General features: G+C 51.9%; 3 protein-coding genes across 5 annotated transcripts; 2 read left to right on the top strand and 1 right to left on the bottom strand.

Annotated features, from left to right (window-relative positions):
• The first annotated feature begins 465 nt into the window (after positions 1-465).
• SSTR2 (somatostatin receptor 2) lies at positions 466-1,941 on the top strand. The gene has a single exon (XM_010578575.1). The coding sequence runs from the start codon at positions 466-468 to the stop codon at positions 1,579-1,581; it is 1,116 nt and encodes a 371-aa protein (XP_010576877.1). The 3' UTR covers positions 1,582-1,941.
• Positions 1,942-9,345: 7,404 nt separating this feature from the next.
• Positions 9,346-18,968, top strand: COG1 (component of oligomeric golgi complex 1). 3 transcript variants are annotated; one of them, XM_010578573.1, is made up of 15 exons: positions 9,346-9,663; positions 9,752-9,996; positions 10,484-10,665; positions 11,050-11,220; positions 11,322-11,475; positions 12,390-12,600; positions 12,772-13,560; positions 13,873-14,019; positions 15,003-15,164; positions 15,474-15,601; positions 16,218-16,326; positions 16,796-16,905; positions 17,011-17,086; positions 17,471-17,510; positions 18,490-18,576. In XM_010578573.1, exons 1-14 carry the CDS (start codon positions 9,355-9,357, stop codon positions 17,486-17,488), a joined length of 2,811 nt encoding a protein of 936 aa, XP_010576875.1. In that variant the 5' UTR covers positions 9,346-9,354; the 3' UTR covers positions 17,489-17,510; positions 18,490-18,576. The 3 variants fall into 3 exon arrangements, with proteins under 3 accessions (XP_010576875.1, XP_010576874.1, XP_010576876.1); XM_010578572.1 differs by lacking the exon at positions 17,471-17,510 and having other exon boundaries at positions 18,490-18,968; XM_010578574.1 differs by lacking the exons at positions 16,218-16,326; positions 16,796-16,905; positions 17,011-17,086; positions 17,471-17,510; positions 18,490-18,576 and having other exon boundaries at positions 15,253-15,562.
• Positions 18,969-18,970: 2 nt separating this feature from the next.
• FAM104A (family with sequence similarity 104, member A) lies at positions 18,971-26,497 on the bottom strand. The gene is made up of 4 exons (XM_010578731.1): positions 26,400-26,497; positions 25,843-25,939; positions 21,588-21,650; positions 18,971-19,912 (listed from the first exon to the last, which is right to left on the bottom strand). The coding sequence occupies exons 1-4, from the start codon at positions 26,495-26,497 to the stop codon at positions 19,667-19,669; spliced, it is 504 nt and encodes a 167-aa protein (XP_010577033.1). The 3' UTR covers positions 18,971-19,666.
• Positions 26,498-27,496: the final 999 nt, after the last annotated feature.

Below are 27,496 nucleotides of genomic sequence, written 5' to 3'. Positions count from 1 at the left end.
CCCCGAGCTCACGGTCCACGGGAGAGGTCCGGGCTCGGGGTGCCGGTCCCGGCTCGGGCGGTGGCCGGGAAGGGAAAGGGGGGGGGCTGGCACCCCGCCGAAAGGCAAGGCGAGGGGGAAAGGTTTTTTCCCCCCGGCGCTCAGTGCTCCGGGAGTCAGTCACACCTACCGGGGACTCACCGGTTGGATTTTAGGGAGTCGTAAGGATTCCGGTATCGCCAGAGTCAGGAGGAGCTGTGGTGTGTCCAGGGCAGGCTGCTCGGCACTGCGGGAGGGGGTTTGGGGAAAGCCCCGCCGGGGACCATCTCTCCCACGGACCCTGGCAGCAGGTTGGGCAAATCCTCCCCAGGAATCCCTTCATTTCTATTTATTCTGATTTCTAGAATCTTCTCGTCTATCCCCAGCGCAAGGGAAGATGACATCGCGGCTCCTCTGAACCAGCAGTGCCCGGGGACCAGCAGAGCCATGGAGCTGGAGTACGAGCTGCCCAACGCCACCGCGTTCTGGTTCTCCCCGGCTTCCCCTTTTGACAACTTCTCTGTAGATGCGCCCACCAACACGTCGCAGAATGCCACAGGACAGCACTTCGACCTGACCAGCAACGCCATCCTCACCTTCATCTACTTCGTGGTCTGCATCATAGGGCTGTGCGGCAACACGCTGGTGATATACGTCATCCTTTGTTATGCCAAGATGAAGACCATCACCAACATCTACATCCTCAACCTGGCCATCGCAGACGAGCTGTTCATGCTCGGTCTGCCCTTCCTGGCCATGCAGGTCGCCCTGGTACACTGGCCCTTTGGCAAAGCCATCTGCAGAATCGTCATGACGGTGGATGGGATCAACCAGTTCACCAGTATCTTCTGCTTGACGGTTATGAGCATTGACCGGTACCTGGCTGTCGTCCATCCCATTAAATCTGCCAAGTGGAGGCGGCCCAGGACAGCCAAAATGATCAGCGTAGCTGTCTGGGGCGTCTCCCTGTTGGTGATCATGCCCATCATGATTTATGCTGGGGTGCAACATAATCACGGCAGGAGTAGCTGCACCATCATCTGGCCGGGAGAGTCGGGTGCCTGGTACACGGGCTTCATCATCTACACCTTCATCCTGGGCTTCCTGGTGCCTCTCACCATTATCTGCCTTTGCTACTTGTTCATCATTATCAAAGTCAAGTCCTCGGGCATCAGAGTGGGCTCCTCCAAGAGGAAAAAGTCCGAGAAGAAAGTCACCAGGATGGTCTCCATCGTGGTTGCCGTCTTCATCTTCTGCTGGCTCCCTTTCTACATCTTTAACGTCTCCTCAGTCTCCGTCCTGATCGTGCCCACGCCTGTCCTCAAGGGCATGTTCGACTTTGTCGTGGTCCTCAGTTACGCCAACAGCTGCGCCAACCCCATCCTTTACGCCTTCTTGTCCGACAACTTCAAGAAGAGCTTTCAGAATGTCCTCTGCTTGGTGAAGGTCAGTGGCATGGACGAGGCGGACCGGAGCGACAGCAAGCAGGACAAATCCAGGCTCAATGAGACCACAGAAACCCAAAGGACCCTGCTCAATGGTGACCTGCAGACGAGCATCTGAGAGGACAGCGGGGTTGTCCTTCCTTCGCTCTCCTCTCCCCACTTGCTCCCAACTGCAGCAGGGTGGTGGCACGTACGGAGTCAGGGCAGGAGTGCCAGTTTAGGGGACGGCGGTGCGCACACCGACGGGCGGCGGGCATCCTCAGCTGGGCTCCTCCTGAGCTGCTGGCAGGTTGGCTTTCAAGTGCTGGGAAGGGTACGGTTCAAGAAGAGCTGCCTCGCCAGGAAAACAAAGACAACTCGTAGCAATGCAGTGCATTTCAACACCAAAGTGCCACCGTGGGCCACAGGTATGGCCGGGGTGGCTCCGCTGGCTTCCCTGGTGTTACCCTTGGGGCTGGTTGGCTTTGGGTGCTTTGCCCCAGAACAGGCGCTTGCTTGCATGTGGACACACACACGCAGCGGGGTGACCTCAGGAGGAGCCGAGGACACGAGTGTGTGCCAATATGTGTGCCACAACAGAGATGCACTGTCTTATAGCAAAGACCTGGTGGGAGCTCCCCAGAGAGTCCGAGCGTGCTCCCGCAGTCACCCTCCCCAAGGAGACAAGGATATTTGGGGTTGCATTTTGTCCAGCTTATAAGTTACTCCATCGCCTCGCCGCTGCTCTTTGATTGCATCGTTTGCAACAGCCACCCTGCCCAGGGGTGGCACGCCAGGAGGGAGGTGGCTGCCCTGTGGAAAAGCAGGTCTGCCGTCCCGACAGCCCGTCTGGTCCGGCCACGCTCCTACCCTGCCTCCTCCGGCCCCACCGTCACCTGCTGCAGGAGAGCCCCTTCCCTCCTCCTGCCGTGACATCGCCTGCCTGCGGGTTTTCTCCTCGGATGAAGGATTTCCCCCTTTTCCCTCCCAAGTAGCCGCTGCCCCTCCTGCCACCCACATCTGCTCACGGGTCCATCCCAGGCTGCGCCAGCAGCCGAGATCACCGCTCTCCCCGGCGAGCCACGGCTGGGCTGGCTGAGCAGCCACGGCACGATCGCCTGGCACCAGTCCCTGGTGGGAAATCCCTGGAAGCATTTAAGCAGCAGCAACACACCGGGGGTTTGGAGCACCCTGGCATGGGCTGCGGCACATCCAGCTGCCAACAGCTCCTGCACCTGGGTGAGACCTGGGCTTGTCCTACCCCTGCCGCAGCTCCGAGGATCGCTGGGACTGGGACTGCTGGCCCCAACGCGCGTGGTGAGCAAGCATCGACCGGCTGCTGGTGACGCCTGCCCTGCTCCTTCCAGGCAAGTCACGGAGGAAGGGATGATGGAGAGGATGAGGGGACGGGAGGTGGGGGGTGCTGGGACTTGGCCCCGAGCCTCATCCAAGCTGAGGGGACCAGGCAGAGCAGACGACAGGGCTTCTAGCACCAAGGCATGAGGAAGAGCAGGGCAGCACACATCCAGCCCCCACTGGTCCCTCTCCTGCACTGCAGTGCAGGAAAGGGGGGACACAGGGTGCAGTCCACAGTGTGAGGGGTGGTGGGTCTGGCCCGGCATCCGCTCCATTTATCTTCTCAAGACCGTCCCGGAGGGCTCAGCTCTGTCCCTGGCTGCCCTTCCAGCTCAGCACACAAACCCCAGGCTCGGGAGCCCTGAGTGCCTGCTCCTGCCCCAGCAAAGCCACCGTCCTCAGCCAGCGCAGCAGGAGCACAAGGGAAAGCCCAGGGGAGAGGGAGAAGTACCATCTTCCTGCCAGAGCAGTTTCTGTGCCAGAGGCCACATTCTGTTCACAGGCTCTTGCTCCAAAGCTGAGCCGTGGGAACGCAGCAGTTTAGATGGAGAAAACAGCCACGTCTCACTCACCCTCCCCTTTCCCATCCCACCCTGGTGTCCCCACACCAGCCCCATCACCGGCAGACGTGGAGCCTTCACCTTGCACTACAAGCAATGAGGAGGCGAGGATGAGCATTGCCCACAAGGGGCTGCCCGCTTTGGGGTGCCGCCTTGCTCAGCCCCGTACCCCCAATTGATGCTCCAAGAGCACCAGCTCTGGGAGAAGTTTTCCTGTGGCTCTTCCTGGCCCCTGCAGCAAGTCCCTGCCCGGGTCATCACACATCCCTCTGTGCCACCCCAGCATCCCCCACCAGCCCCCCAAAAAGGGCTCAGTGCCAGGCTCGATGCCTGCTCCCTGGCACAGTTCTTTTGGACGCCAGCTCCAGCACAGCAGCACTGGCACTGGGGACACATCGGCGCAGGGCTTGGGGGCTTTCTGCGGGGCAAAGCAGAGCATTGTCAGCATTTATTTGCTTTTAACTGTTTACTGCTCCTCTGAGGAACGTGTGTCTGCGTTCAAGTGCTCGGAGGCACCGCGTGGGCTCAGCGCTGAGCGGGCACCTGCCCGTACCCTCGCTGCCTGCGCCGGGCTGTGCAGGCAGCTGCTCACCAAGCGCATGCCCGCACCGGCTTCATTAAGGGAAGTAAAGCTGAACCAGGGCTCTGAGACAGCGCAGGCTGCCCTGCTGATGCTGCAGGAATTAAAACACAAGCAGCGTATCACACTACAGTGAAATATTGCATGGTGATGGCCAGGCCCGGTGCAGCCGGAGCCTGGAGCCTTCTGTTAGGATAAGGCTTCAATGTCATAGCTGCAGTGATGCATCAGCGGGGCTTTGGATATTTCATATTTGGTGGGCGGTGAAGGAGTTATTTGTGTGGAAAGCGGGGGAGGCAATGGGGAGGGGCGCGCGCTGGGCCCCCTGCCCATCATGGGAGCTGATATTCATGCCCCCCAGAACTCACCTGCAGCAGGGTCAGACCCAGACCTGCCGGCGGCCAGCTTCTCCCCGGTCCTGTCCATGCAAGCCCTGCTGCCAACACCCCGACTGATGGTGAGGGGAGATGCCTGTTCCCGGCCGCACATCCATGGGAGTCTCCAGCAGGAGCCCCCAGCTGGGAGCATCTCCTCTCTGTGCTGGTTTAATGTTGAAAATACAGAAAGCCTGGCTTTCTAGCCCTGGGAAGGACCCATGCCCAGCACTACATGTGCCCATGATATTTCTGGCAGCTCAGAGCAGTGCAAGGGGGCTGTGATCTGAAATATCCCATTCCCCCTCTTTGCACCCAGAGGCTGTCTTGGGCTAGGGATAACGGGGCTGCAAGTGAGGAGCAAGGGGTACAGGGGGGCTGCCACTGATGTCCCAAAGGCCACCAAGGTGGGATGCTGCAGGGCAGGAACACGAGGCAGCTCCCAGGGGCTGCCAGGGCACCCCACGGCCACCCTGCTGCAGTTTACCCCAGGGGAAAGAGCAGGCAAGTGAAATGTGCTGCCTTGGTGCTCACAGTGAAATCAGCAAAATAAAACCTTCTGCTGGTTCATTGCTGACTAATAAACAGCAGCGCTGTTGCTGCTGCAAGTAACAAAGTTTTCCTTCCCAGCCATTTGATTTTAGTGGGAACTTGACCTCATACTGGATCTGTTCTGAAAAGCCTCGCAGGACTGCTGGCAGCATAGTGAGAAATCTCTCCCGGTTATTGCAGAGCGAATAGGCTGATCCTGCAAGTACTGGAGTGGCTCCGCTGCTACTTCACACACAGACTGTCCCCGGGCAAGAGAGATTAATTACAGCTCCCGCCTGCCCGGCTAGAGCAGCAGGAGCAGATTTATCACAAATTGGAGGTGATGGGAAGCAGAGACCTGTGTGTCCCATAGAGCTCCGCTGTATGCCAGGGGCACAGATCCGGCCCCACGCTCCTTGGAGCAGGGCTGGGGCTGGTTGCTTTGCTGCGGGTCTGCATGCACAACAGCACTGCCTCAGCTGCGGCTGTCACCAGCGGTGGGGCTGTGACCGGGGGGGGTTTGTGGTGGGTCATGCTGGCAAGAGAATGCCAGTCCCAGCACCTGCGTGGCCCCCCCTAAGCCCATGAGAAACCAGCTCCCCTTCCCCTCCCTGCCACTGGCTTCCCCCTACGCAGACGAGGGACCCCAGCAAAGCCGAGGGTGGGCTCTGCAGCATTCCCAAGCCCCTGCAGGATTGACCTGTGTGGAGACATCCTTGATGTCCCTGCTTCCTCAGCACTTGGGGTCCAGGGACACAAAGCCTGGTGCTGTGGCTGGGCTGAGCATCGCCCCAGGCACGCTTCCGACCATGCCCACCTCGGACCGAGCCCGGCTCCCAACGCTGTGATGGCCAGTGCCTTCCACCCCCCCCACCCCCCCGGAGCTTGATAGCCAAACCCCGCTCTGATGGGCAGGGAGAGGCTGGGTTTGGACCTGGAGCCTTCCTATTGCATCTCTACAGCTCCTCATACCAGCACCAAAGCTGCCTTGGACTTCTTTAAGATAATGATCTCCTAATGAACCACACTGTCGTGTCTCTGGAGGGCTTCCTGACTCTCTGTCCCAACGGAAAGAGCCTTGTCTTTGACGGAGACTCCATGGTCCCTTCCCTCCCAGACCTGCACAGATGCAGGTGGTCTCGTCGGCAGTCATGCAGCCAGCAATCCCCAGCCAGCTCCATCCCCTGCAATGAGAGCTCCCAGACTCCAGATCCGTGCCCCTACTTTAGAGTGGGGCTCGATTCTCACATCTCTGGGGGTTGTTTCAGCCCTTGCTGTGAACGAGCTGATTTCAAACCGCTCACGGAGAGTCTCCATCCCCTCTGCCAGGGCTGCACCAGCCGCACGCCCTGCCCAGGGCTGCTCAAAGGGGGAATTGGCAGCAAGGCATGAGCGAAGGGCACAGCAGACCCCAAACTGGCCTTCCTGCTACTAAGTCTGAAACAAGAGCTGCTGCTTCCCGACCCAAGGACGCGTCTGCGCTTCCCTGCCAGCCTCCACGCGTGCGTCCTGCTAGATTTCAGCCCTTTCCCTGCTTGCTCCAGGACCTGGACTGCAAAAAGCCAGGGCAGGACAGCCAGGCTGCAGCTGCAGTTCAGGGGAAACCAGCCTCAAGCCGTGTCCCAACCAGGAGATGACGAGGGACTCAAAGCCTGAGCACCCCCGCCATCCCACCCCCACGTGGCACAGCCAGGAGGAGGGAAGGGGTGGGTGATTGTACATATATGTATATACTGGATGTGCCAGCAAAAGGTTTTATTATACCGACACTGTAGAGACACTCTGCAGCCCCTGTTTTGCTGTGGCTGCTGGAGCAGCCCCTCCCTGTGCACGCAGGAGCAAGTTGGAGCCAGCCCCTCAGGGGTCCCTTGGGTCCCCCTCACCCTCCCCGTGTGCCGTGGGGCTGGTGGCACTGTGCACGAGCCAGGAGGGACCATGGAGGGTGATCCCGCATTGACAAGTGACTTCTGCAGGGCAAGGGAAGGCGAGCTTTAGCCTCTACTAAACACAAGAGTCCTTCCCTACCAAGCCGGGGGCTGTAGCGATCCGGGGGTCTTCCCCCCGCCCCCACCAGCAGCACTGCACCACACTGCCCACCTCCTGTACATACACTCCTCTGTATCTATAGCTGTGCTCTGTATAGTGTGCGTGGGTCTGGTGTATGACACATTGTGACTGGAACACGCCAGAGAGCGTTTCTCTAAGTCTTGCTTTCCTCCGTAGCAATTGTTTCTCGGTGTCTCGGTGTGGAACTAAGCCTTCCTGCGGCGAAGGCTCCTGACTGCCACGGTCTGTGCTATGGGGAGGGAGTTGTGGATGGGGTGGGAGGGAAGTAAAAGAGTTTTCCTACAGTTTCTGACTCTGTGTGCGTGTGTCGGAGTTGGGTGGGAGCAGTGGGATATAACCCAGGCTTGGATTCATCCCTGGGAGGAGAAGAGGCACCGACCCTGGAGTCCCACCAAGGAACGACTCGTACTCAGTCCCTCTCCCAAAAAAACAGTTCTTCATCACATCCATCTCCCTGCATCCATCTCCCTGTTGGTGAGCAACACACCTGGTTCTTCACTGGCGGGATGGTCTCAGTTTCAGAGGGTCCATGCAGCAGGAGAGCTGCGTTTGCCCAAAAACCCCACAAAATCACTCCCCAGCCAGCACAGACTTGGGACACTGAGTTACAGGTACATCTGTGCCAGCGTCAACCCCTAAACTAGATGGGTCACAGATGAAGCAAAACCACAAATCGCTCTTCAAGTAAAAGGGGTCACGGAAACTCGGTCTGAACAGCTGGACAGGAGAAGCTTCTCTTCCCAAGATGGGAACACCTCCAGGCAGGTTTTGATGAGATCAGGGCATGTCAAGTGCCATTGCTGGAGGTTTAATCAGCTGGAGAGACCAGCAGCGGGAGGCGGTGCTTAGAGAAGAGGTACATTACGGGGGAAACACACCGATGTAAAGAAACTGGCTCTGCTATAAACCAAAAGTTCGGCTCTGACCAGCTGCACAGGCCAGCTTCGCCATCAACATTTTCCATGCAAATAAACCCCTTCACTCCAAAACACCTATGATGTTTTCCTTCTCCCCCCCACCCCAATTTGCAACACAAACAGGGTTTTATAGGATTTGAATACAACCTCTACCAGCAAAGCCTCAACAGCCTCTCCCCCAAGACCACACGCTCTGGTTACACCAGCATCTCCCGTGGAGCTGGATGCTCTCCTGCCCAGCGGAGGCAAGCAGCCCCGCAGGCAGCCATGCCCCTGGAGATCTGCTCTCGCAGGGGAGCAGCAGATAGCTGGGGCAGGATTTTCCTCTGAGAACAAGCATTTGTAAGAAAGCAATTACCACGCTTGTTGCTACACTGCATTGTAGCTGGCTGAGTCAGCATTAGGTGCTAAACAGGTATGTTGGCTCTGGGTAGTTCTTCTGGTCAGATCTATATATATGTACGCACAAGTAGTACACAGAGAGATGGCTCTGGGTTTCCATCAGAAAAAAATATTAAGTCTTTACACGAAGGCTGATACGAGAAAGGCAGTAACTGCCCAGGGAAGATTTTGCAAACAAATAATCCGAGCGCGCTGATTTCATTCTGCCTCCGCAGGCTGAAAATACGTGAGATGATGGAAAGCGTAGGTATTGCAAGTTGGAGCTACATACAGAAGAGAGGGGGAAATAAAACACTACCCAGAGGGGCCTTTTTGTTTCCAGTGGGTGCATTCCAGCTGTGCCCCCCACAGACACACCTTCACTCAGCACGATTTCGCCAAACCTGCGCAAGAGGAGCACTTTTTTTTTTTTTTTTTTAATTAAAACCACATCAGACAGGGCCAGCAGCGTTTTGCTGTAAAGCATTTTTGGGGGAAATCTTGGTGTGCAGAGTGGGGCTGGTGGAGGGGACCCCTCAGCACACCCCCAGCTGCAGCCTCGCCCCCCCTCCAGTTTGAAGACAGCCCTCCTAAAGCAAAAAGACCTGTCAAGAGGAGAACCAGGGGCTCAGCCGGGCCCCCCCCCCGCAGCTCCCCCGCCTCGGGCCGCGCAGGGCGGCCGGGCCCCGCCATCCTCCGCCGTCCCGTTGTCTCCCTCTAGCGCTGCCGGGCTCTGGGGGGCGGTGCACCGGGTGGTCCCTTCTGAGGGCAGAGCCTCCGGAGAAGGGACGCGGGGGCTCAGCGAGAGCCTCCCCACCTCCGCCCCGGCCCCGCTCCCCGGGGGCTGAGGCATGGCCGCGGCCCGCTCCCCTTGAGGCAGGTAGGCCGCAACCTACCGCCTCCAGAGGGGCCTCGCGGGGTGTGTGGAGCGAGAGCGGCACCCGCAGGACGCGGGGATGGGCCCGTTTCCTCGGAAAAAGGACCAAAAAAAAAAAAAAAAAAAAATCGGTGTTTTCTTCCCCGCCGCCGTCCCAGGCCGCGTCGCTATGGCAACGGCGCCAGGGCGCGGCTCTGCCCTACCCCAAGATGGCGGCGCCCCGCCCCAAGGCGCCAGCCCGGAAGCGCCCTGCCCTTCCCGTCGCCAAGATGGCGGCGGCGTCCGCATCCGCGCCGTCCCTCTTGCGGGCCGGGGCGATCATGGCGGTGCGGGGAGCGGAGGCCGAATCGCTTTTCGAAGCTCACACGGCGGCCGAGCTGCGGGCGGTCGAGCGGCGGTTGAGGGCCGGTATCGAACAGAAACGCGAAGAATTACGGCAGATGGTGGGCGAGCGGTATCGCGACCTTATCGAAGCGGCCGACACTATCGCCGAGATGCGTCTCAGCGCCGAGAGCCTCCTGGGCGCCGTACGGGGCCTGCAACGAGGCGGCGCGGCCCGGCCCGGCCCCGCGACGCCGGTGAGGGGAACGACGAGGGGCTGCGGTGGGGGGGTCGGCCCCGGAGCCCCCCGCCATGATCCCTTCTTTCCCACTATTCCTCTTCCAGGCTCGACCGCCGGCTCAGGAGAACTTCTACCGAGCGGCAGCGCAGCTGAAGCTGCTGCTGGATGTCCCCGAGAAGGTGTGGGGTGCCGTGGAAGCCGGCCGGTATCTGCCCGCCGCCCGGCTCCACCTGCTCGGCGGTCATCTCCGTCGCCAGCTCCAGCTGGATGTGGCCCGTGCCCGCAGCAGCCCGGTCCTCGCCCGTTTCCCCATCCTCTTGCGGCAAGTGGCCGCCGCCAACCACCTCAGGTGGGCCGGCGTGGGGGCTACGGCTTGGCTGGTTCTTTGGTGGGCCGCTGGGAAGCAAAAAAATGTCGTACGAGGACGGCGGTGGGAGGCTGGAAGAGGTTGCCCGGGGAAATGGTGGATGTTCCATCCCTGGAAGTGTTCAAGGGCAGGTTGGATGGGGCTTTGAGCAAGCTGGTCTAGCAGGAGGGGTCTCTGCCTATGGCAGGGAGGTTGGAACTAGATGATCTTTAAGGTCCCTTCCAACCCAGACTGTTCTGTGAGCCTATGACCCGAGCCTCCACTGCTGTGCCGGGGCTCTTGCTGCCGGCCGCCCTGCCCTGTGCCAGCTGTGGGGCAAGAATGCCGCACGCAGTCCCGTAAGACCCCAATAGTCCCACTTCTGCCTGGGGAAAATAACGTCTTCGCTTGGTGGGTTGTCACGTAACCACACCTGAACATCTCGGGCAAGCATTGAGACTGGTGACTGTGCGCCTCGTTCCCTTGCCAGATCCACCATCCTGCAGGAGAGCAAGTCCCTGCTGAAGAGCCAGACCGTGTCAGACCAGGCAGTGGCAGAAGCCCTCTGTGCCATCATGCTCCTGGAGGACAGCTCTCCACGTCAGGCCCTCGCCGACTTCCTTCTGGCTAGGAAGCTGGCCATTCAGCAGCTTCTCAACCAGCCACACCACGGTCAGTACAATGGGCTGCCTCCTTCTTAAAGTCAGGGTAACCCCCCCCTTTGCTTTGTCTCCCTCTTGGCCCACAGAAGAGCGGGTGGGTTAGTCCCATAACGCTCACGATGGCAGTGACACAGCCGTGTCATGCTACTGCAGTGGTGTGGCTGACACCACTGGCGGTGTTTTGCTACAGCGGCAAAATGCCACAAAAATTAACAGTGCTCAAGGGCTTAAGCCAAGCCCACCTGTAACAGGGAAGCAGGTGGTGTGTGGGGCTGAGTCCTTTGCCCTCCAGCCCTTCCCTGGAAGATTTCACTAGAACTGCAGCCCTTGAAACACAGGGCTGCTGGCACCTCTGTTGAAGGGGCTGCCTTGGCTGAAAGGCATTTCTCTACAGGTGCAGGTATAAAAGCTCAGGTGTGTTCACTGATGGAGCTGCTGACCACTACCCTGTACCAGGCTCATGCTCTCTTCTACACCATGCCTGAAGGGATGCCACCAGATCCAGCCCTGCCCTGCGGCTTGCTCTTCTCCACCCTGGAGAGTACCACAGGCCAGCACCCGGCAGGTGAGTGCCCAGGCAGCTCTGCGTTAGGCCTCTGCCTGTCCAGGTTTGCAGGCAGGAGGCTACCCGTGTGCTGGGCTGATCTTCTGACCATGTGCTTCTAGGGAGAGGTGGGGTTCTGGAGGAGGAGGTGAAGCTGAGCAGCTGGTTCAGGTACCTCCCGGAATCTGTGGTGGAGTTCCAGCCAACCCTGCGGACCCTGGCACACCCCATCAGCCAGGACTACCTCAGAGACACACTGCAGAAGTGGATCGCCATGTGAGTGTGACAGCGTCCCCCTTTGCAGGACTCTCCTAGACAGTACACGGCCTCTGTGCCAAGGCAGCAGCACAAAGCAAACCCAAGCTCGCTCACTTTCTCACTCACTCCAGCCAGGCTGCGCGTTCTGCTGCCTTCTTGCCTAGCATCCCATCTCCCCAGCAGTTAAACAGCTAGAGGCAGCATAGCACCATCCTAACAGCCAGGCTGTAACACTCTGACAGAACAGACCACCTGGGCTGCAGAAAGATAATTGTCTAGAGCTGCTTTACACTGCCATAACCGCCAGCAAACAACCACAGAGTAAATGAGAAGAAAATCCCTTACCTGGCTCGTTTGCCTCTTGATCCAGCACCTCCTTTCTCCTCGCTGCCCTTCCCTGGACTGTGTGGGGGGTAGCCAGACCCCCTTTATAGAGTTGTCAGCTCCACCCCATCCCACTATGCCTTGCCCTGTGGATGGGGACAGCCCAGCAGCCCTGCCCACCCCTTAACAGCCTTGTCAGTCCTGTGTCATTATCTGATGGAGCCAGCTGGTCCCTGCCATCAGCTGCAGCCCCCCATGGTGTGCTTGCTGGCCATGGGATATTTCCCCAGCAACCCTTCCCAGAGTCCGCACCTGCCCTCCCTGCCTCCTGGCTTTTCCTGGGGCACTGTGCTCCCAGTTTTGACACCCACTGAAGCCCAGGGTTCCTGCCAGTGGGCACATGGCTTTCCTGCAGGGCCCCAGTGTGGGATCCAGAGTGCAGCTGCCTTGCCAAGAGGCAGAGGTACCCTCAGCCCCACAGGTGATTCTGCAGGCAAAGCCTCTTCCCGACAGGTTAATTCCCCCACCTTGATGTAGCTGATGTTCTCTCCTGCCTTCCCCGGGGCTGTGTCTGAGCAAGTCAGACTGAAGTGAAATGTTGCCTTCAGGTGCAGTGACGACATCAGATCCGGGGTCAGCAATCTGCTCGTCTATGTGAAAAGCATGAAAGGCCTCGCAGGGATTCGTGACGCGGTGTGGGAGCTGCTCACGAGCGAGTCCATCAGCCAGAACTGGGAGGCGGTGTGCCGTCGCCTTTTGGACAAGCCTGCTTCATTCTGGGAGGACCTGCTGCAGCAGCTGTTCCTGGACAGGCTAGAGGTGGGTGCTCTGCCATGGCAATTCATGGGGAGCCTTTCTCTGTGCCCCCTCTTGCTGTCTCAGACAGTCCACTGGTGCCTGTTAGCAGCGCTAAGTGTGTATTTTAAGGGCTAGGTGGCAGGAGGCACATGTAAAAGGTGCTTTATTTTTTTTCTCCTGGTTCTGTTCCAGACACTGACCAAAGAAGGGTTTGACTCCATTTCAAGCAGCTCCAAACAGCTTCTCACCTTAGCCTTGCAGGAACTTGAAGTCAAATCCAGCACCTCTGCCCTGAGCAAGCACATACAGTTTGAACACAATGTGGCCCTGTTCCTGTGGTCAGAGAGCTCCGGCGACCTGCCTTCCGATGCCGCTTGGGTCAATGTGGCAAACCGCGGCCAGTTTGCCAAAAGCGGCCTGTCCATGAAGGCCCAGGCGCTCACGCCGTGCGTGCAGAGCTTCTGCTCGGCTCTGGACTCAAAACTGAAAGCCAGGTTGGATGACCTCCTGTCCTACCTTCCCGCGGACTCCTCGGCTGCCAAGGAGGCCGCTCCCGTGGTGCAGCCACGCTCTGCCTTCGACCGCTACGCTGACGCTGGCACAGTGGAGGGACTGCTCCGCGACCGCTGCGTCGCCTGCATCCACCATGTACTGGGCTGCGTGCGCGAAGAGCTCCAGAGTGCCCAGAGCCTGCTGGGGGGGCAAGCAGACACTCCTAGTGATACCAGACTCAACACTGTCCTCTTCATGGCGAGACTCTGCCAGTCCCTGACCGAGCTCTGCCCTCACCTGAAGCAGTGTATCCTGGGCCAGTCAGGCAGCACAGAAATGGCGCTGAAGGAAACCCGCTCCACCAAGAAGCTGGGGAAGGGGAAAGCCCAGGAAGTGACTCCCGTGCAGGCCAAGTGGCAGGGGGTGAAGGCAGAGCTCCTGCAGCAGAGCCTGTTTGCTTACCAGATCTGGAGCTCAGCCATCACCAAAGTAAGGAGCTGTTTCTCTTGTCACAGCTGCTTCCTGCGTGGGTTTCGCTCACTTAGCTCCCTGCGGTCAGCGCTGCTGTTCCTTAGCTGGCTGCTGAGAGCTCGCTGCGCTGCTGCCACGCTGCTCAGTCAGCCTGCAGAGAGAGGAGGTGGTGGCATCCAGTGGGATGGTCTCCATAAGATTCACTTTGGGAGGAGCGGGGGGATGCAGGAGGTCGGTCTCTCCGCAGGCAGGAGCAGCCTGCCCATCCTGTGGTACTCCTGTTAGAGCTGTCTGTCCTGTGACTGGGTGCTTTTGTGGTTTGCGCTCTAGGGTTTGGTTCAGTGCTTTACCCGCACGTTGCTGCTTGACACAGCTGGCGCTGTCTTGGCCACAGCCACCAACTGGGATGAAATTGAAATTCAGGAGGAGACAGAGTCTGGAAACAGCGTAACGTCAAAGATCCGGCTGCCTGTGCAGGTAGAAATGTCCTCTCAGTAAACACAGAGAAATGGTCTGCTGGGAGGAGAAGAGCACTGGTTTCCAAAACCGCTGCTTTGTCAAATGGTGCTGATCTGCTATGGAGTTTGCTTGAAGTTATGAGCAGAGGGCAAGCGCTCTCTGGTGTCCTCATTTGCTCTTTGAGATACTCACCTCTTAAGGACAGAGGTCAGAGGAAGGAAATTAGATAGTTGCTGGTGTATATTCAAATGAACAACATTGGCCCAGATCCTGTAAAACTGAGTCAAAGAAGGGACTTATGCCTGGTTTATACACAGAGGCCCCCAGGAGAGAGATTTTATGGAAACTGGATGCACTGAAGGACAGGGCTGCGACAGTGAGACTTGCAGAGCCTAAGAGAACCATGGCTTGCAGCTTTCCATAGGTGTGGTGGTGGTGGTGCAGGAATGACACGGTGACAAAGCAGGTGGTGATCGCATGGAGGGAGAGGAGGGCCAGGGCAAGAGCGAGTTTTGTGTTTGCACAGTACGGGAGGGGCTGGACAGGGCAATAGTCATTTGTAGTGAACCTTACAAGGTGAATTTTACTGATTCTGAAGGAAGAAGCAGCCAGATGAGAGCTCAGGATAGCTGGGAGGCCCAGGAGAAGAGCGAGGGAGTAAAATAACAAGCGCAGGTAGTGGGTGGTCAGAGCAGGGTCAGTGGTGAACAGAAGAGGCACAACAAGCAATTCTGTTCTGACTACACTCAGGCGAATACCTCTGGTAAAAGTACTTTTGAGACTTTGAGGACTGCTATAATCAGAAGTCTGGTGTGTCAGTAAATAAAAACTTGTGAGATACTTGAGCCATGCTATGGGGGCAGGTAGGTCTCAGCAGCAGAGCTTTGTAGTTGCTGAGGAATTAGGAAGCTCACATCATGAGAACTGAAGTGATGATGTGCCGCTGATAAAACTAATGTAGCTTACAGACCACATGAAAATAACACTGTTTTCTTAAACAGCCGTCCTGGTATGTCCAGTGCCTCCTTTTCAGCCTGTGCCAAGAGGTGAACCGGGTCGGCGGTCACACTCTTCCAAAAGTCACCTTGCAGGAGCTGCTGAGGACCTGCATGGCAGAAGTGCTTGCTGCCTATGAAAAGCTCATGGAAGAGAAGCAGGAGAAGGTACGTGAGTAGCCCTCGCTTCAACTGGCATGGGACGGGAGGGTCGCTGGGCACATGGTGATGCATACGCTCCTGTCCCTTGGAATAGAAAATGTCTGCCTGTGGGAGTTGGAAAGGGTGAGTACATTCTTCCCCTGCCTCCCCAAAAATGAGGCAAAAAGGGATCAGACACCAGATTGCATGCTCAGAATAGTTCAGGTACGTTGGTTGTTTCTTGGTGCTGGTGTTTTTAAACGTTTCCCCTGAAGCAGTCCTTTGGCAGCCCTCTCAGTGAGTGAAGAGCCCTGTTCCTGACTGTCCTATTTGCAGAAAGCAGGCACCTTCCCCATGACGCAGAACAGAGCTCTGCAGTTACTCTACGATCTGCGGTACCTGAGCATCATCTTGACGGCAAAGAGCGAGGAAGCAAAAACCAGCAGGATCAAGCATGACTCCAGGTGCGGTGCAGTTCTGGGGTTCAGATACCAGCAGTAGTTTGTGGGGCTCTAAAATGGTTTAAATCAACGGCCTTACTGGCTGTCAGGAGGATGCCTGCAAGAGTGGTGCCTTTGGGCCTCACAGGAGAAGGGTAATGCAGACTCTAAGCTCTGATATATTCACTGACATTTAAGCTCATCCTCAAAATACAGAAGGAGGGGTGGGATTCTGCGGCTGAGAGCTCGGAGACAGCAGGCTGGTCCCCCCCTGCTTGCATACAGAATGTGTCCATATGGTGGCAGTGATACCATCAGAGGACACCCCTGGAGAGAACAGTTAAGCTTCCACCCAAGAGTTAAAACCTTGTGTATGCTCCAGTCTTGAGAACTGAGGCATCTCTCTCTGAGATGTACCACAGGGAGAAGGTTCCTCTGCAATAGCAGATGTTGTAGGTTGTGTCATAGCTGGAAATCATTTAGGCAGCTACTCTTCTGCTGAGTAATACCCATTTTGCTCAGTCACCTCTTAGGGGCAATTCCCTCAGCGTTTCAGAGGGACCAGTGAAACGGCACTGTTGGCATCAGCAGCTGTTGCTAGGATGTAACCCCTGACAGCACTCCTCTGCTCTGCTTGTAGGATTGAGAAGGTGACCGACTTCTTGGAGGGACACATAGATCCATTTGACTTGGACGTTTTTACTCCACACTTGAACAGCAACCTTAATCGCCTGGTTCAGCGAACCTCCGTAAGTTCAAAGAGAAGGAAGGGATAGATCAGGAAGCAGGGCTGCAAAACACATTTTGAAGGGCAGCTGGGGTGGCTTTATAAACTGCTTAATGCCTAAAGATAACTACTGGCACTTACTTAGAAATGGGAAGAGTATTTAATGCCAGCTGAAGATAAGAGGAGCTTGCCGAGCTGGCCGCACAGCACATAATCATGCATGGAGTTGGCTGAACTTTATCTAACAGGATTCACTGGAGCCTGTGCAATGCTAATTGGGTTAAGTAGTGCTGAAACAGGCCTAGAACTCAACTGTGGTAACATAACGAGCAGTGCCAATTAAAAGGAAGAGTTAGAGGGGGAAGGGAGATACTTCATGTTCAAACTTAAAACCAATCACAATTGGTGTGCGAGTAGACTCACCAGCGATGTACTGTGTGGTGAGCTCTGCAGCTGCCTCCAAATACGAACAGCTCCTTTGTGTCTTCCAGGTTCTCTTCGGCTTGCTAACCGGGACAGAGAACCAGTACACGAGCAGGAGTGGTGCTCTGAGCTCCCAGGAGCTCCACAACATTTTGCCGTTAGCATCCAGCCAGATCAGGTAAGGTGCTCAGCTCTTCCATGCATTCTCATGTCTGTTTGGGAAGCGGATCTAGAATTGCTGCTTCCCTGTGACCGGCCACATTTCTTTCTTCCATCTCTTAAGATTTGGACTTCTGCCACTGAGTATGTCAAGCTCGCGAAAGAGCAAGTCTGCTACCAGGAGCACAGAAAGAGTTCAGGTTGGTAAAACTGAGCCATACTCACTTTTTGCCAGTACTCATTCTCCCACCAAGACTTAGAGCTTGCAGGGAAAGAAGAAAGTAGCCAAACAGTTAATATTTAACCCGATTTTTATTTTCGGTAAAATGAGAGAACCATTACGGCAACACAGCATGAGATGGTTTGGATTTCCCCTTGACCCTCAAAAAAACCCCACCTGGTGGCCCCTGTATTTTTGGGGCCCACTGCTCTGTGGTAAAACATAGGCAATAACCACCACAAAAATGCAGTGAAGACTTACACGGGTGAGGCATTTTGAGATCAATGCATAGAAGACAATTCATTAAAAGACAGCTGCAGGAAACATTGAAGGATACTAGCTAATTATTTGAACTCCTTTCCAGTGCGATGCTGACCTTTAACTCCTGACGAAGCCTGGCTTGGGTATTTAAGCCTGTGTGAACAGAGTGGCTTGCTTCTCTTGCAAAGGCTCTGTGTTGTCCTGTTTATCACTAGACAACTATTATGTTGCTAAGTTTCCCCCAGTTTAAACATCTGCTTAGATGGAGTTCTCTGTGCTGAGGATTGAGAGAGCTAAGGAATACCTCACTGTGACAGGAAGCAGTAATTAATAATGTTTCCTTTAGCTATTATTAACTCAATGATCCATCTGTGGTGGTGTCTTTTCAACTGTGACAGAAGAGTAAAGGTCTGGCTTTATTAGAGCAGAGAGTGTTACTTGAGATGCTAATGTTTACTCTGCAACTCTTGTTCTCCGTTACTCAGAAGCATTAAGGACCACACGTAGCATAAGGGCTGTTTAAAAGCCCAAAACTTCACAGTAAAGATATTCTTTACCTCTTACATCTCAGCTGTAGTAGAGCGTAGAAGTATGCAGTGATGTTTGGCTCGCTCCTACCACTTCCCTTGCCTGCTGTGGTGGCACATGTATGTTCTGCGCTAGCCCCACTTCTCAGAATCCCTGACAGATGCTTGCTCCTTCGTTTATGCTAGAACAGTTCTAGAGAGGTTAAAGACCATAGTTACTCAAGAACAGCTCTCTGCAAGGGCAACAGCTGTACTTCTACTATGCTGGCATCCTCTTGCTCTCAGAGCAACAGCCCCTTCCCTACAGTTCAGAATGATTTTTTTTTTTTTTTTGAGCGTTGAATGACATTTGAAAAGTTACCTGTTGCCAACAGCAGCAAGGTGCTGTGCTTCTGCCACTCAGAACTGCCTCTGTCTGCTTGTCACTAACCACCAGGAGTGACACCGCTTAGGTTGTGGTTCAAGCTCAAGTTGGTTGGGAAGAGCTGTTCTGCTGTAGTCTATGCCTCCTTGCACCTACTATCGATGAGGGTATGGAGTAAGTCAAAGGTATGCTGTAATAGTTACTGACACTTTTGTTTTTAAAAACTAACAGGTTCCAGCTCCTGCACTCACAAGAGCAGAAGACGAGGCATCGCGCCCTGGCGCTCTATTCAGGCAGCTTGTAACTGAGGAGGAAGACACAGCTGCACCTTCTCTCTTCAAGCTGGGATGGCTTTCTGGCATGACCAAGTGATGCAATAAAACATAAAAAAGTTGTCTGTGTATTCATCTTCACTGAGATCGCTCTCTCCCCTTGGCAGGGAGCGGTGACACCTCTGCTGGTATTGTCAGAAGAGAAGTCCTTTCATAGAAGTCCAGATCATAGTACGCCACTTGAACCAGGCCCAGGTCAGGATTGTCCTTGCCATCTGTTTGCTGGAACAGAGGTGTAGCTACTCTTTCACCTCCTATTCCTTAGAAGTTGTTAACCTTACAGTCAAATTAAAGAAGAAAAAAACCAGAAACAACTACACACGGTAGCAGAAAACAAAACATTTCACAGCTAGAAATGGGTAGTGGAGCAACATAAAGCCCCTCCCAAGGCTACTCTGTACTTTTCTCCATAGGCACCATGACTCTGCTCTCTAAGTGAACCCAGCAGGCACCTGACATTTCAGCTACAGCTGCCTAAGCTTTCCTGGTTCTCGTTTCACATTTTGTTTTCAATACTGCAGCAGTAAAGATCAAGTGAGATAGGGCTCATCACACACCAAGCTGGGTGGAAAGTTCATCACTGGGGCAGTCCTAAGGGATTTCAGTGACTGCACCTATTCCTTACTGTCTTACTAACTCTAAATGCCCAAATAAATTATGTTGCCAAATAAATTTTTTACTAGTTTATTGAAATTAAAAAAGACTTATAAAACTGAAGATGAACGTTTTGAGAACTTTACATAAAGCAACAAATTGCTAACAAACAGATTAGGCAGTTGATTGGAATTGGACATTTTGCAATCCTATAACACAGATGTGGATTCCTCAGTCTCCTCTTGACAGGTACTTTATAACCACCCCAAAAAGAATCCTATAAAAATTGCTTCAAAGCCCCTTTTGCATTGCAATAGTGCAGCAAACCACAAGTAAACAATTTCCTGTTAACCTGTTATTTCAAATATAGACTGAAAAGGCAACAGGCGTTTTGTGCAATTCCATTTTAACAAACTTTTATGTTGAAATATCAAATCTACACAGTGCTGTCCCTTCACAGAAGGCAGGGAACTGCTGGTTCATCATGTAGGAAGGCGTCCCCGGCTCTGTAAGCTGTGAAAGTGTGCCTCCTTCAGGATCTGGTTGATGTGGAAGTAAGGACCTTGGCTTAGTGCAGACTGCTCATGGAAGGACTGAGAGGAGACAGGACTGGATCCTGCAATTATCGGGTTTAGGCTGGTTTCTGCACCACACGCTCTGTCAGGGCTGTTGATGCTACTGCTACTACAGCTGCTGCTGCTGCTGCTGCCGCTATCGCTGCTGGAGGACTGAGACAAAGAGAAGGTTAACAGCAAAATCACACGGTTTTCTCTCCTGTCCATAATGAAACACCTCAGGTAAACAAACCATCTTTACGACAAGTCCCTCCCTTCCAGGCTCACGTTCAGCCTGATGGACTAACGTAAATCCACCAGGTGCTTTCTTGGCATTCACGGCTTCCGTTATTGCCAACACATGAAAAGCGTCACAGAGCTGAAGGGATGAGCAAGCCTTCACCCAGAGGTTCACTGACCTCCAGTACGTTGGATTTCAGTATTTCGGTTTTAGGCCCACCAGCTCTGCCCCCATGACCCACTTTAGCACTAGTGAAGTTTGCTGAATTTATCTGAGAATTGGAAAATAAAGAACATTCCTACTGAACTGCACGTGTCAGTAAAGGCAGGCAGGGCATGAGGAAAAGTTTATCACTTCTGTTCTAGCAGACATTTTAGGTAAGCACCATGCAAAGCATTTTCCTACAAGTCAATCTTTCTAAAATGAGATCTGAAGCATCCAAAGCAACAGGCTGTTAAAAACAAATGCAACATGATACCCATTTTAAGTCTTTGAACACTGACATACATACAACTACACTTCTCCCAGTTAAATACTGGGATGGCAATGTTAACTGGTAGTTAGTTTTCCATAACAATTTACTTGACATGACAGTGAAAGAGCGACAGGCATCGAAGACTTCCACATGCAGAAAAGAGAACTCATGATTTAGCTTGCATAGGGGACAGGGCTCATTTCCCAGCATTTAGGATAAACACATTTCATGGTAATGACTGGAAGAGCATTAGCCATCGTTTTCAGTGTTTCAAAGACATAAAACTGTTTGGCTTACACCATTTCAAGGGCTGCTAATGAAAGGTTCCATTAGTTAGAGCTGAAATATTTCATTAGTGTGTGATACGCTGTTCAGGACAACACTGCAAATATTAGGTGCTTAAGAATCAGAGAATGGCTACTCTTGCTATCCCGTAAGAAGTAAATTCACAAAAGCAGCCAGTGCGACAGCAGCTAAAAAAACCACCCCACATTTTTGTAAGTATTAAACTAAAACCACAGAAGTCAAAGCTTGGTGGCCACAGCAGAGGAACACAAATTTAAAGAAGTCCACAGTAATTTAACAGTCAGCACCACATCCAGAAGGCCTCACTTTGGAGTAAATCTGAAGAATGGTGCAAACTGCACCCAACATATCTGTCAACAAGCAGTGAGAAAGGCCCAGGAAGGCACTGTATGAACATTTGAGGTGGCCCACATCTCAATGCTGACTGGAAACCCCAGGGCACTGGTTCTGCAATTGATTGTGACAATTCGACCATATAAATTTCCTTGTTTTGCTAAGCACCAAAAATGCTTTGGTTCTTTCTGTTGTAGTACAGCAAGCAAGACTATGGCACCGAGGCTGCACCCACGCTGGTGTGTTAGGTTCAGCTAGCAAGGAGAAACCAACAAAACACATGTGAAGTCATTCTTGGGGAAGCAGCAGATATAACTACATGAGCAACCAGCTCCTCCTCCTAATGCTGCTAACGCTAGAGAGGGAGAGAGAAGGACAGAGAGGAGCCACGAAATGGTGCTTGCTAGACCATCTCTTTTTGCATAGAAGCACAAATATTGAAATGCAATGCCGTTATGCTGAACAAGTCACAGCAGCCTTGGAGAGAAACCCACCGCACAGGACACTTTGTTTCCTTTTAGTCTGTGTTCCTTACTGTTTTTCGTTACAGCCACCTTCTGAAAATCAAGGTAAAAATCGAAATGAGAACCTAGTATTACTTACTGCTAAGGTTTCACATCTTAACAAACATTTCAGAGCTGTTAGTAATGATTATTTTATGCGTGTCTAATTTTTTTTAAAACCGAGACAGTGTCCTGGGACGTGCTTCCTACATCTAAGGCTGTTGACAGATCTGGTTTGTCAGACCCTCTTTATTTCCATTTCTCTAATGCAAAAATTCACTAGCACGTGAAGCCCGTTTATTGCCCAAATCACGTCAAAGACCTACCATTTCCCCAGGCTGTGGTGCACATTCTGTTACGCATTTGGACTACAATTAGACAAAAAAAGAATCCTTAAAGTCATCATGTCAGCAATGACAGTCATCTACACAATGAAACAAAGTTTTAAGCAAAAGGGCAAAGGAAAGTAGCCCAATGAAAGTTTATGAGTACTCTTAAGTATCAAAAGGGCATCTTCAAGGTTTACCTGAGTCATTAGCCCCTCTTAACATCACACTGAGTAGCTACAGAAGTTTTAAATAACTTCCAAACAAATGCCCCGTTAAATGTTTTAATCTGATCTGTGACGTAGCATCTCAATCACTCATGACAGGAACTTAAGAAACAGCCATTCAGACCCTGCTGCTCTCAAAATCATTCAAGATGAGTTTAACAGAGACATTATCTGGTTTTAGTTAGAATTTAAGACCAGCCCTTCCTCACTAGTGTAATACTGTAGAGTGGCATAGCTGCAACGCTAGACAAACACTTTGATTTGAGAGAAGCAACTGCTGCTGTGCGTCAGCAATCTCCACCAACAAAACAGTGGTATTTCTAAGCTCTGGGGAATCCTGTCATCTGTCAGAATAACAAAGAGGAACCACAAGAAATTAGGTTTTACAGAAGTTATTCAGGAAGGAAAAGAGTTAGCCAGAACACTGCAGACTCCCTTCCTTCCCAGGGAAAATCAGAGCAAAGGGCTTTTCATCGGCGATTCCCCAGGTTGCAGAGCACAACTGCAGATTCTTGTAATTCCCGTGAGCGGCTGCTTGCAGCCAGGCCCCTCAGAGGATCCACTACAACTTTGCCTGACTTGACATACGGGCCAACAATGACACTCCTGTAGGAAGGGCTTTTGCTGAATTTATAAGCAAGTACCAGGAAAAACAACACAGCTAACCTCTTGGTCAATGGAGGACAGGCTGAACAGGAAGGGAAACACGGTAGCAAACGCTCTGCTTCGCTAATGTTTAACGTTCGCTGTAGTTCTAGTCTAGCATTTTTGTCATGTGCCTGTTCGTGGACTGAACTGCAGAGCAGAAGTTGACTGTCATACTCAGGGTGGCTGTCACCCAGGAGTGTGGGAGTGGTTTGTTCCAAGAAGAGCAGGAATTGCACATAGTTATAGTGATTTGCCAAGAAGCAGTGCTGACAGAGATTGAAGAGAATCTCAGTTTCCCTCCTGTAAAAGTCAGTCAGAGTCAAGGATGCTGTCTACCCTGGATGAAAGAACAATCCAGTGGGAGAAAACAGTGATAGCCTTTTGCATCAAATCTAGCTCATGTGAGCAGTAGGATTCAAAGCGAGGGACTGAGGGATAACATCACAGAACAGCCCACGTTTGAACTGCCACTAAGAAAAAAATCTCCCTTCGTCTTACACATATTGCTGTCAGCTATGAAGAGTAAGACAAAAAAATGGAAAGAGATCCTGACAAAAGCCAAATCCAGTTTTAGTAATATGGCTGCCTGATTTTTATACTGAGGTTATGTTCTCAAGTCAACCCCACTCTGTAAGAGAAAACAGTCAACTTTCAACCAAAGGAAGGCAAAAGGAATCAGTACTCTAGCTAGTGTTTCACAAAAAGCAGGTGTGTGTATGCCATCAGATGAAAAGCAATTCTCTCCTCATGTACTCTTTGAAGTTACAAATTGCTACTACACACACACTTTCTCCCCTAGTTCAACAACCTAAAGCTACTGAGGATTTTTAATCAGCAAGAGCTGTCTTTGCAAATGGCAAAGTATCAGGAAACTAAATAAAAGTTTTACAAATGGCCAAGAATTTCAGTGACATCAATCGGAAGCACTTGTGCACTATAAGCAGAAGAATTTCTCCATTTGGCACAGGAAGTCCTTAAAGAAACATTTGAATAATACTGATTTAATCTCATAGCTTGAATTTCTGGGCATGCTCAATTCAGTGATCCTACCTTACAAGAGAAGAAGCAAAAAAAAAAAAAAAGTTCTGTTCATCGGTAGACAACATTGTGAATTTTTTACCCTTCAGAAAGGGAACATTGATTTATGTAAAACTGCGTCCAGCAGGCACATTCCTCCACTTCAGCGTCAACAGTAAGAGATTCTCCTTGCCTGCACATCAGGATTTAATGTGTTAAAAACATACTTTTACAATGCAAGTGCATGCATGAAGCAGGAGTCTTAATGTTAGCCTCAGCAATTGAACTCTGCACTGATGTCGCTGGTGGCGGGGCAGGCAGTTCATGCCCATGCTGTTCACTTGCAGGCACCCCAAACAAAACAGCCATTAAGGACAGAGTTAAGGTCATCCATTCTTGTGTGGCTACTACAAGACTATTCCCATTTCTGCATTTTGAGCAGCTTTGCCCAGTCAAACGCCAAGTGTTTATATGACAAGCAAAGGTGCTTCTGCCACTCACCATTAAGGTTTTTCCTGATATTCTTTATTTCATTACTCCTACTTCAATCCCTTGTTCCACACTAAATTCTTCCTCCTCCCGCCACAAAGCTCGTTTAGCCATTAACTACTCTACAAACGAAGAGGTGTTTAACCTGTTGGACAAGTGATTCAGTGTCAGATGGCAAGCAACTATTTATGGTTCTACCCGTTATACAAATACGACTTCATCCCAGCAAGTCTTACTTCTGGCAAAACAACAATACAGGAACATTTTTCATCACAGCAAATTCCTTCATGATGAACATCTCAGCTGTTAGAGCATTTTCCATACAGTATCACTGACATTAGCTACTTGTAAAGGTGTACGGGTTAAAAGAAAGCCTCCCTCACAAAAGGAACGGTGAGATACAGAGCTTTGTATCTTTTTAAGTGGAAATATACATTTGAAGCCATTGCCATATGATAAACGATATGTTGCTCCAAGTTACATAGCATTAAATATTTTCTGCAGTCAAAGTATAGTTAATAGTTCAATATAACTGCAATAGTTCATAATTACTCACTACAGCCAATCTTTGGAGTAAGGGCTGTACAAAAAAACAACAAGGATATTTCAAAAAGCTTAAAAGAAATCCATTTCATTAACTTCCAGGGACACAAACCAGGAGGGAGCCTCTGCTCTGCGTGCTCTTTTTCATGAATATTTTGCAACAGAACTACATTGCTAATTAGAAATGCATACAGTGAATTTTCAGATGATTAATACCGGCAACAATTCAGGAAATCTGGCAGCAGTTTGGAAATCAGCATTTTGTAAAAAAGAAGTCTCATAGCTAGCAAATTGCACCATCCTAGAACACCTGTCATGCAAGCGATGAGAGAAGAAGAGACAGTTTATCCCACATCCAGCAAAAGATCATGGCAAATATGAGTAGAAACCCAATAGTTTGAGTTCAAGTGTTTTAGCTGTGAACAAGCGAGTCTTGCTTAAACTGCCAAGATCTATCAGAGCATTTTTTAAACATCAGATAAGTGCTACTGTTTGCAAGAGGCACTTTGTGTATCGCACTAGTTGGAATGCTTTTTGACTTTCTACCACAAATAATCACATTACTATTAAGTAAATGCAAAGTTGAAAGAGTAGATGGCCAGGCAAAGTGACCACACACACTTGTAATCCACCCTAGTCATTTCCTCGGTTCTGGATATGTTACACTTTGTTTCAGACAGCAAAACTAAAAGTGGCAGCAGATGCTTTTCTTGCATCTTCACTTGGGTGCTACACATCAGTATTTGAAAGATATTAACAGAAATATTCAGGCCAAAGATAACCAGGTTTAGTAGAAAACATGCTGATTTCCAAACCACATTTTACAGATTTCAATCTCTGAAGCACGTAACAGAGTCAAGCCTCGTGACCTCATACACAAAGAAAAAAAAAGTGTTTTCATTAACTACTCTCCATGAATAAAATTTCACAGAATATTCCAACTGTTATCTAAATTCAGCATTAAAGGAAACTGAATTTTCCCAGGAAGGCTCTCACCTCAGTGTCCCAGGAGTCCTGCAGGACAGTATTCCTGGTACTACGTTTTGTCTGGGGAACATGACCATCATCTTCATTGCCATTCCGTCTCCTCTTCCTGAAGAAAGTTCAGGGACAAAGGAGAAAAAAAAAAATATTATCAGTTTACTGACATACCTTCTGTTTTGTCCTCTAAAGGCAACTCTACAGAAAAAAAAAGTGGAAAAATTAATAAAGGATGTATCTAAACCTCTGATGTGCTGTGGACTTCCACATTCTCTTTTTAGCTGTTCTCTACAGAGAGAAAACGGTCACATTTCTCACAAAGTAGCCAGGCTAATATTTTCATATCAGTTTAAGGGACATGGACTCACACCTACCATTAAAACCAGTGCTGAGCATCTTTCTAAATAAACTTGTTTGACAATTCTCAACCTTGCAACTGCTCTCAGTACTCAGGCACGTCTAAAAATAAGCCTGGGACTTTGAATAACATCTGACAGGCTGAGAAAAACACCCAGGAAGAGTGGCAGTGACCACACTTTCAGTAAATACTGAATTACGTTCATCTTGCTTACACGAGTCTGCAGTTAGCGCCTACGATGACCTTCTTTAGTCTCTCCACTCTGACAGCATTTGAAGTCAAGTCGCATTCCTGAACAACATTAATTTCCATTTGGAAAGGAAGTTTTGTCAGAAAACACCTCATGGAAGACAAATCCTTCCCTGTTTCTACGTATTTGCCATTATTCTTATGACATCAACACTGCTTCACAGCAGCTGATCAAAACCAGCAACCTAGAATTCCTGCAAATCAACATCTCTCAGCGTCCGCAGAATTTTAATACTAATATCAAATGATTCATTCCACTGTACAAGCACTACGGGTCAACTAGGACCTCGGTACGCTGGGCACCATCCAAAAAATAGGACAGAGCTGTTTTGCTGTCTAAAAATTAATACACACTCAAATGAGTCAAAACAGACTCAAGCGAGGTATTTATAACCAAATCTTTTCTTACAGACAACCTTCTGCAGCAGACTCAGCTGCCAGTATTTGGTCCACGCCTACAGACCAGGAGCTGCCTCCTCGCTCTCCCATCCCTGGGATGCCCACAGCACTCTCAACCGTTGTCCACCACAGTCCACCGGCTTCTCCCCCTCCCAGGGCCACTCTTCTTAGAGCCGACCTCCCCGCCTCGCTGCACGCTTGCATTGCCTCTAGATCCCTCCTTTTCTTAACGCCTGCAGCCCACCAACAAACTCAACACCTCCATCCCCCACGGCCTACCCTGCCGCCTCACAACCCGGGGCACTCACAGCCCAGCTCTTACACACTTCACGGTCCCTCCTGTTTCTCCCCCACCCAGCTAGGACCTACCTCCTCCCCCTTCCCCACCAAGCCCAGAAATGCCCCTCCAGCACACCGCGAAGCCCCCCCATCTCCTCTACGCCTCGAACGCAGCCAACCTTCCCCCCCCCAAACCCGGCTACACCTTTAACGTTCACCGCCGCCACTCTCCCAGCCCCTTTTAACCCCTTCCAGAGATCAGGGGGTCGCTCCTCCCCTCTTCCCCCCCCAATCCCTCACCTTCGCAGCTCCCCCCCTTTCCGCGCCCCCCCCTTCCTCAAACCCTCCCCCCCCCCCCCCTCCCCCCCCCAAAAACCCCCCCCC

The sequence above is a fragment of the Haliaeetus leucocephalus genome, unplaced genomic scaffold, assembly GCF_000737465.1.
Source record: "Haliaeetus leucocephalus isolate CR32 unplaced genomic scaffold, Haliaeetus_leucocephalus-4.0 Scaffold646, whole genome shotgun sequence".
Taxonomy (NCBI): domain Eukaryota; kingdom Metazoa; phylum Chordata; class Aves; order Accipitriformes; family Accipitridae; genus Haliaeetus; species Haliaeetus leucocephalus.
This window is presented reverse-complemented; position numbering and strand designations above follow the sequence as displayed.